The 10,583-nt window shown below is 41.3% G+C and overlaps 1 protein-coding gene across 1 annotated transcript; it reads right to left on the bottom strand.

Moving 5' to 3' along the window:
- Window positions 1–7,295: 7,295 nt before the first annotated feature.
- Window positions 7,296–9,595, bottom strand: LOC134929069 (chemokine XC receptor 1-like). The gene has a single exon (XM_063924910.1). It carries the CDS (start codon window positions 9,576–9,578, stop codon window positions 8,565–8,567), a length of 1,014 nt encoding a protein of 337 aa, XP_063780980.1. The 5' UTR covers window positions 9,579–9,595; the 3' UTR covers window positions 7,296–8,564.
- Window positions 9,596–10,583: the final 988 nt, after the last annotated feature.

Genomic DNA, 10,583 nt, shown 5'->3' with positions numbered 1-10,583 from the left:
AAAAGCAGAAGTGTGGGAGCAACCTTTGACACTTAACACTTTCTCCTTACCTAAAAGTTCTACTTAAACAAAATGATCACCATATCTTTACCAGGAGGACCTTTACAGAAGGCAATACTTTATTGATTTTGCCTTTAAGTCAATCTATATTACACTATACCGCCCTTCTTCCAACTCTCTGGATATCAACGGGATACTCCTGCCTCAAATTTTCACCATAGGCACACCATCAGGGACAATTTGTTACCCCTAATATTTTAATTGTTGACATTACCTTAATAAGGGTTCACTTTGTACCATATAAAGGTATTTTAATTCACCTACTTTGTTAGAATTTCTTTTGCACATGCGGACTCTATTATTAACCATCTGCTGCTTGCTATTAACATCTTGAGATAGTTAGACGTGGGTCTAACAATTAGATTGTGCATGTTTTTTAAAAATTGCTTTGCAAATGAAAGTATAGCTAAATTGGTTGTTTGTTTAGAGCCTCATTGGGATTATGCTATATAATATATATGGATGGTAATCTGATGATACCAATGTGCTTTAAATAAGATTACTTGATTTTGGAATTATCTTAACCAATTGTTTTTTATTTATTTTTTAATTTTATTATGTGTATATTGATACTGGCCGGTATCTTACTGTATTAATTGTGCATATTTATAAGTAAAAAATTATTTTATACAAAGTGAGAAGCGCTGTCTTATTTGGTTGCTTGGTTTTTTAAATTTTGGGGAAATTGGGATCAGTTCCCTGAGATCAGCTGCTTTCACTTTGTAAGTGACAGCGCCAGGTGTATAAATTGGTATTACTTGTTCTTACATGGCTGTTTGTGTAAACATTTAAACTTGTCTACATTAAAAGTTAAGTTTTAAAAATCTGTTATACTAAGTGTGCCCCAACACAGAGTTTCTCTTTCCTCTTTTTGTATACTTGTATGTTCCATTGACTCTGGGAGCAACACCAACTTCAGAGATTCGGATACCCATTTGGGGGATTTCTTAATAATTTCCTTATTGTTGGTTACTTAGGGGTCATAAATTATATAACCCAATTTTCTCTTCTAATATTTCTTTAGTCCTGTGCGGTACCAAACAATTCCACTGTGTACCCCCCCATACACTACATCACCCAATGCCCAGATGTCACCCCCTCCTGTACACTACAATGTCGACACCTCACCTCATACACAGCAACACCCAGACACCCACCACCCATACACTACAACACCCAGAGCCCCCATACACTATAACACCCAGACACCCCCCCAAACACTACAGTACCCAGACACCCCTCTCATGCACTTCAATGCCCAGATACCACCCTCTCCTGTACACTACAATGCCGACACCCCACCTCATACACTACAGCACCTAGACCTCCCCATACACTGCAACACCCAGACACTAAAACACTCAGACACCCCCCCTTATACACTACAACACCCAGACACCCTCCATGCACTACAACACCCAGACACTACACCACTCAGACACCCCCCTTATACACTACAACACCCAGACCCCCCCATACACTACAACACCCAGACACTACAACACTCAGACACCCCCCTTATACACTACAGCACCTAGACCCCCCATACACTACAACACACAGACACCCCACTATACACTACAGCATCCAGACCCTCCCCCTCATATACTACAGCACCCAGACACCCCCCTTACACTACAGCACCCAGACACCCGCCATACACTACAGCATCCAGACACCCACCCTCATACACTACAGCACCCAGACACCTCCCTTATACACTACTGCACCCAGACACCCTCCCTTATATACTACAACACCCAGACACCCACCACCCATACACTACAACACCCAGACACTCCCCCTTATACACTACTGCACCTAGACCCCTCATACACTACAACACCTAGACACCCCCCTCATACACTACAGCACCCAGACACCTCCCCCTCATACACTACTGCACCCAGACAGCCTCACTTATACACTACAACACCCATACACCCCCCATACACTAAAACACCCAGACACTACAACCCTCAGACACCCCCCCTTGTACACTACAGCACCTAGACCCCCGTATTCTACAACACCCAGACATCCTGCCATACACTACAGCACCCAGACACCCCCATACACTACTACACCCAGACATCCCCCCATACACTACAGCACCCAGACCCCCCTCATAGACTCTAGCACCCAGACACCCCCCATTCACTACAGCACCCAGACACTCCCCTAATACACTAAAACACCCAGACACCCCCCTATACACTACACCACCCAGACTCCCCCATACACTACACCACCCAGACCACCCCTCATATACTACAGCACTCAGACACCCCCCCTCGTACACTACAGCACCCAGACACCCACACTCATACACTACACCACCCAGACACCCCACCATACACTACAACACCCAGACCCCTTCCCTTATACACTACAGCACCCAGACAACCTCCCTTATACACTACAGCACCCAAGCACCCCACTTATACACTACAGCACCCAGACACACACACACACCTCCCTTATATACTACAGCACCCAGTCATCCCGTCCATACATTAAAAAATCTAGACATCCTGGCAGCCGGGAGAAGCACGGGTGGGACACACTATCGAGAGAGGGCGGGAGGTGTGTCTGTCCTGCGTGTGGATCCTGCGGGTGAGCTGTCATATGAACTATAAAGTTGGGTGGCTGATGTGCAGTACAGTACCTGTTACAGAGACTCATAATCATGTACCTAGCCCTGCCAAGTCATGAGCCGCACTAGAAAAGCTGGGGGGAGCAGCCGAGAGGTAGAGCAGCTGGCCTGTACAATAACGGAGGCAGCCAAGACTTGGGGGAGGACACACGCGAGGAGAGGTGGAGAGAGAAGAGTGGGTAGGACATGCCTCCTGCTCTGGCTGGGACCCTGTCCCTTCCGGCCACTAGAGCAACTCTGGCGGCGGGCGCAGTGCTACCCACGGCATACAGTCAGTCAATGTGACTCATTGTAATGGGGGCGGCTGTGGGCCCTTTCACCCCGGCGGGCCCCAGTGCAATGCACTGGCTGCACCACTAGTAGTTCCACCACTGATTGCATGTATGTTTTTATGTGCTGACCGACTCCCACTGGTTGGGAGCTGAATGGCTGGAGCACAATTTATCAAATGCAGTGAGTTTTAAATAGGAAACAATGTCAGTGTTTTCCATAAATGTCTATATAACTCAGCTCCAAACTCCTGATGGAAAACCACAAGGTCAACTGTTGCTGACCCTTGCGGTTACATCAATTAAGCATCATACAGCATAGTAATGAATGCAATACAATGGCTAAGCCGGGATTGGCTGTACACTAGCAACACATAGCCAATCAGGAAGCTGATATTGGTATCATAGAGGGACATCATTCGCATAGTAGAAGTGTATGTGTAAACATACACTTATACATGTCCGATGGTATGGTTTAGTGTTTTTTTTTTCTTTACCCCTGGGATACCTGCCTGGAATGAAGAGGACCGATCATCACAGGACTGGGTGAGTATTTAATAAATATTTACAGGTACCCTAATGGATTCTACATGGACAATTGGGCCGAAGGGCTGCATGGGACACTACATAAGTATATGCATGTTTGTGTAAATAAACTTTTACTCTCATGGTGTGTGTGTCTTGTCTTTTTTGGGGTATTTCTTTTGTTGTGGAACTACAGTTACCATCTGGCCCTTTATTTCCCTGCATGCTGGTACTTGTGGTTCTCCAAGTACGAGCATGCAGGGGAGACTTGCTGGGACCTGAAGTTCAACAGAAAAAGACAATATTCTTTTTTACACCTTTGGCTATCAACCCATCAAACACAGCCCACGGATGGCGGGAATAGCCTTGAGCATCATTTCTGGCCAGTGGGTGCCTGGAGGGGGGTCCCCACTCCCCCAGGGAACCCTGGCCAGGGGTGACTAGTTGGAAGATGTGATGCTGCAGGCATAGGGACCTGTATAAAAGTGTCCCCAGGCTGCAGCATCACCTCCTTTGCTAGTGCAGCCTGGTGCTGGTTTTAAAAATATGGGGTACCCCTACTTCTTTTGTTACCTTGTATTTTTGGAACAAGGACTGGTCCAATAGCCTGACGCTGGTTGCTAAAATATGTGGGAACATATTTGCAACCAGGACCGGCTCAAAAGAGCCTGGGACTGGTTATGCTTTTTAGGGGGGACCTGCACATCTTTTTTTATTTTTACTTTTAACACTTTCTTAACTTTTACAGACAGAAGCATGTGTGGATCGTACTGATCTGTGCATGCTTCTACAAAAATCACCAGTCTAAACCTGGTCTATTATTCTGGTGATTTTTGGTAAGGTTTTGCGTGCAAGTGTAAAAATCGTACCCTATTAAATTTGGATTTTCATTGTTTTTAATGTGAAAACATCTGGATGTGATTTTGCACTTGAGATTTTTGGTATACTGCATGTTAAAAACATGTGATTTTGATCAAGCTATTACATTTGTGATTTTCGGAAAATGTGCAAATCTGCTGTCAAAATTGCACGTTTTCCAAAAATCGCACCCTATTACATCTATCCCAAAGTGTTTTTTTTCTCTCACAGTCTCATAGGCACACGGTCACAACAAATGAGGCTCATTCGTGCCTAGATGTAGCCATGATGAGCGTGTCTACATCTCTATGTACCTTAATAATGAGCACAGAGGAGTACAGTGTGCCAGAACAGTGCAAAAAATAGAACAAGGGCCCTCATTCCGAGTTGATCGCAGTGGATCATTGCATCGCAAACGGCCAGAAAACGAGTAAACGCACATGCGCAAAAGCGGAAATACGCATGCGCAAGCATAGCGATACGACACTTGTGCATAAATACTACAAAGAAAACTGCTCGTTACACAGAAACGAAAACGGGGAGTGGCGAAGGCGTGACAGAGGCGCGGCTTCGCAATCTGACGACATGGGCGTGAAAGTGGGCGTCTAGTGTGGGAGTATGCAACTAGCAGTTGGCGTGTTTTTCGCAGAAATGCATTTTCGCTGTGAAACTTAACATAGCAATTCCTCGCAATCTTGACGCAGCAGCCGAGTAGGTCTGCAGTTACTCTGCATTTGCGAAGTAGTGTTACAAGTGTGTATGCAATAATTAGCAGTTAATTGGAGAGCCCATTCATCTGTTGTCCAATTACTTGCTAAACACTGCTCTGCTGAAGTACTGCAAACAGCAATTGTGTGGACACATTACATGTTTATTCTAAGCACCTATAAATCTGTCACGCTGCCAAATAAGGTTTTTATTTTGGGACAAGTTTTTGGCTAAACATTGATGTTAAGTGCATGTTTTAATGTGTTAAATACTACCAAATCCAAACAAGTGAAATTAACCAAACTTCAAAACTACATCAGCAACATCTAAACTACATAAAATTTTCCCTTTGTATATCCCAAATATCATGACCAACATAATGCAGCATACACTTAATTTTTTTATTAAAATAAACCTTTAACTTTGGTTAGAATATCTGACAATATTTAATATTATGTCATGTTGGCCATAGTTTTACAAAAACCGAGTTGTGAATATTTTTTTAATATGGACATTAAAGTGTTGTTCAAGGCATCCAGCCTCCTTCCCCAATCCCTCCTCCTTCCCCCATCCAGCCTCCTTCCCCCATCCAGCCGCCTTCCCCCATTCAGCCGCCTTCCCCACCCAGTGAATGGGCAGAAGAAGCACCTGATCAAATTTCGGGGAGTCCTCATGTGGCAGAAGAAAGTAAGTTTTTTAACATTTAAAATTTAATGATTACCTACTTACACTTACAATTACAAAACATGCAGTATTGTACTGTTGGAAATCTTGGACCAAGGAAAAATGTTTGTGTTCTTCTTCATGGTCTAGATGTTGCATTTACATTTTTGTGAGTCTCATTATATGTACAGTGTTTATGTGTGCAATGTTTTGTGTGTCAACTCTAGGTCGACACTCATTAGGTCGACAGGGTTGCCAGGACAACAGGGTTTATATGTGCTAGGTTTTCAGGGAAACAGTTAGACCTGAGTGGAGTTTAGTATGTTGTTGGTCTTTTACACTTGTGCCTGTGTATTCATAATATTTGCACTTTCAAATCACATGCTTCACTTTGTTAGCCAGCCTAACGACACAATGATTTGTGGTGTGAAAGTTACACTCACAAAATGCTTATTTGATTTATCCAAACCTGTTTGACCTTATTTAGTAAGGGCGGCTTTCAGGGAGTGTGGGCATTTTAGGATATGTTGTCCTTCTGAAGATGTTGATATGTAGTGTGATGATGCAGGGCCAACCCCCCAAATTTTTTTTTATCGTCACTCCAGATGTGAATGAATGCCAACATGGTGTAACATTTACTAAGATGGTAGTTCTCTTTAACATGGGATGTTGCCCATAGCAACCAATAAGATTATACTTGTAATTTTTAAAACCACTTCTACAAGATAATATTTTAAATTTTGATTGGTTGCTATGGTCAACGTTCCATCTTAAATAGAACTCCCATAGTAGTAAATGTACCCCATGGTCTGGTACACTTTTCAAAACCAAAAAAAAAAACATTGCTGAGCAGGCTTGTGTGTTGTTCTGCTAATGATTTTTCGGTAAAACAGCCATGATGTAGTAACTTTGCCATTAAAGCAGGCCTGTCCAAACTGCGGCCCTCCAGCTGTTGAGAAACTACACATCCCAGCATGCCCTGACACAGCTTTTGCATTCTCTGACCCCAAAACTGTGTCAAGGCATGCTGGTATATGTAGTTTCACAACAGCTGGAGGGCCGCAGTTTGGACAGGCCTGCATTAAAGTGTGGTTTGTTCCTTGCTTGTAGAATAGGTAATGTGAGTAAGTTAGTAATGTTTATGTTGCCTCTTAATTTCAGATGTTGCAGTTGGAGATCTCACAACTTTTGCGGGCATTCTGGCCACCATGCGGCAAAATCTGGAAGCCTTGCTGGCTAATGTGGACCAGCTGCAAAAATTTGCATAATTTTTTTTGTTAATCATTTTATATTTTCAGTTAAAAAAAAAAAAAAAATATGACAAACAATAAAAACGATATATATTTCAAGTTAAGCGGGTGTTGTGTTTATTAATGCAATAAAGGAACAGCAGATTGGCTAGCAGAAATTGATTACCTTAAACATTTCACACATCTAACGTAAGATTTAAAAAAAAAAAATACAGTTAGGAGGTTATTGTCTAAATAAACATGTAAACACCTTCATTCACAAACTAAACCTCTACACCAAAAAAAAAAAAAAAAAGACCAGGCACATTTAAAACATCTATATTTATAATTTAAACATTTAAATGTTGATGGCCAATTATACCTATAAAGTGTTCTTCAGGTATTTTTTACAATGAGGTTTGTGTTAATGCGATGGTTTCGCATTGCTGCGACGTCATTTGGCGTACGCCCACTTTGTGTAATACTGCGTACGAATGAGCAAAAATACGTTGGGGGCGGCTATTCGCAATTTTGCAACATGTTCGCAATTTTGCTCATACCTTGTGCGAACGAAAAAATTAGCGAACAACTCGGAATGACCACCAATATATCTAATTTTTACATCAAAGCTCAACTCAAACTGCAACAAATCATAGGGCTTCCTTTTATATGTATGTGAATAATAAATGCACAGGGGTACAGCGCACTCAGGTTTCATAAACTTAGTATTATTCTTTTTTACTTTTTTCATTTTTGTTTAACTTTTTCAATTAATGTTTTACTTTTTTTGCAACTGATTAACAACAATACACTGTAGTGCTGCTTATTTGTGAACACACAGCCACTTAGATGGACACATCACAGCCACTTTTATAGAGTTTGGATTCAACAGCACAGTCACTTGCATACACAGCACAGCCATTTTTATGGAGTCTGGAGTTCACAGCACAGCCACTTGTATACACAGCAAAGCCAGTATGAGTCTGAACACAGCACAGCCACTTGTATACTGTGGTACAGCCACTTGTATGAGTCTGGAGTCCACAGCACAGCCACTATGAGTATGGACAGCACAGCCCATTTAACCAGCAGAGTACAGCACACAGCAGCATGCCAGGAGTCAGATGCGGACAAATACTGCCTGCAGTACCCTTATATAGAATCCAAAACCCCTGAGAAACCAACTTCGGCAGGATGACGTTTTGCCTCAAATTTGGAGTCAGAGCCTAGTGGGAAACCCCAAGCTGCAGCTTGGATTGACTCTGATTCCGGAAGTTTGGACATGTTCGGATTTAAGATAATCCGACTAGCTCATCTCTAGTATAAACTACGGGTGAATGCACATTACCCACTGATTACCATGTGGAGACATTGATTCAAATTTGAATAGCTCTGTATGTTACACCTTGAGCTTTTACCTGCATGCTAAATTGAATCTTAACCAAAATCTTCAATGGTAGTCTTGATATCTTGTGTGAAAACAGTGAGGATTTATTGAAATGTATCTAATATGTTAACAATTTTGACATTATTTTACAGATGTTGCTATCCACATGCCAATGATCTTACTGTATTTACTATGTAACAGCATTTTGTCTAGTATACTGAGCCAGTTTCATTGTGATACTGGTCTTGGAAATTAATTCTAGTTGTATGCTGCTTTTTGCCTGTGCAGGATTGGTAACATTTTAACAAGTTCTTGAAGTGTCTTCTGAATTTGGTCCCAACAAATGCATATAAAATGGGATTAAGGCAACAATGACAAATTGCTATTTTTTCTGTAACATATTTTGCATATTCAAGGTGTTTAGTCAACTCGCAGTCCATAAAAATCTGCTGATGGTGAAATGATAACAATAATATGACAATGTTGTAAGGTGCCCAACTGAAAAAATATACCACAACGATAATTATGATTAGTTTAACTGGTTTGTGATTCCTTTGTGACCGTGATTGCTGTAACGTCCGTATTATTTGAAAATAGCAGAATATTATGGCACAAAATGCAAGTAAAAAAGAAACATTTTGTTGGTAGTGGCACACCAACACTGGAAATATTTGATTGTATTCACATATGGTAAAATCTGCACGTGTAGTCTGAACATGGAAAATCATCACAGGAATTGAAGCAATTATACTGCTTGACCAGGCAAGCACAGTAATCAAAATTCCAAACAAAGGTGTTTTGGTTTTCAGAGCAGACAATGGATCCACTACAGACACATAGCGATGGTAAGTGAGAAATGTTAGGAAAATAATTCCACTATAGAATCCTACTGAGAAAAGAACACTGACTACTTTGCAAGCACCAGCTCCAAAAACCCATCCTTCTCTGTGATACACAATAAAAAATGGTAGACATGCAGTTAAAATCACGTCTGCAACTGATAAATTGAATATTAAGACATTTGTAAGAGACGCCAGACTTTCATGTATTATAAGGATCCAGAGGACAAGACAATTTCCGGTGATCCCAAATATGAAAAGCAATGAATTTAAGATAGTAGTAAAAAGAGCACCAAATACAAAAACTTCTTCTTTGTCACAAGGTGCAGAGTATTCCGCATAATAAGTGGTATTGAATTCCAAAATATATGTTGTTTCTTCCATTCTTTTCTCTGCCCTGGTACCCTAATAATGTAAATAATGTAATGTAAATAATGTAAACATAAAATAAATTTCCATTTTTCATCAATACATTATATATTTCCTGGTACTGAATGCACTCTTACCTTAGCAATGATAAAGGAACTAGAAAGTGTTCAAGACAACATAACAGTCAATATAAGTAATTTGACTTCTTGTTTTTGGACTTTCATATCACTAAATTAATAACCTGAAACACCCAAACATATTTATTTTGGGAAATTATTATTTTTTATATTATTTTAGGTTTCAGAATACTGTGATAGTACTAAGGTAACAGAATTTTTATGTTAGTAATAAAATGTAAATTCAAAGTTGTGGTCTCCTAGTATCTTTGAGAATCTTATCCTGGTTTATAACCAGGGCTTAAAGTTGTGCTGGTGAGGTGGTGGAACAACTTCCTCTCTTCCATTAGGCAATACCAGGGCCAGTGCTAGGGTTAAGGCACCCCCCTGGTTGCAAAAAGGTGTGTGGTCTTACAAGGAAGGGGTGTGGTCACACAATAGTACCGCCAATTCAAATTACGCCACACGGTAGAACAATCATCTTCACAAAATTGCACTGCATGAAGTGCCCCTGATTCATATTACACCACATAGTAGTGCCCCTTATTCACGTTATGTCACACAGTAGTGTCCCTTATTTATGATACATTACTCAGTAGTGTCCCTTATACACAATGCCCACAGTGTTAGTGCCCCTTGCACATAATGCCCACAACAGTAGTGCCCTTAAACATAATGCCCACAGTAGTGCCGCTTATACACATAATGCTCACAGAAGCCCACTTATACATATAATGCCCACAGCAGTGACCTCTATACACATCTCTGCCTCTGTCACTTCAGCAGCTTATTGCCCATGTCCCTCCAGCAGCTCCCTGCCCTGTGTCCCTCCAGCAGCTATCAAAACTTTCTGTGTCCCTCCTGCCCACTCTAACCTTGTATTCAGTATGCACAGAGCCTGCTC

Source organism: Pseudophryne corroboree, chromosome 5 (assembly GCF_028390025.1).
Source record: "Pseudophryne corroboree isolate aPseCor3 chromosome 5, aPseCor3.hap2, whole genome shotgun sequence".
NCBI classification, from domain to species: Eukaryota; Metazoa; Chordata; class Amphibia; order Anura; family Myobatrachidae; genus Pseudophryne; species Pseudophryne corroboree.
This window is presented reverse-complemented; position numbering and strand designations above follow the sequence as displayed.

What these genes read in the sequence shown, in the direction of transcription:
- LOC134929069 (XM_063924910.1), bottom strand. Translation starts at nt 9,578, where the DNA reads ATGGAAGAAACAACATATATTTTGGAATTCAATACCACTTATTATGCG.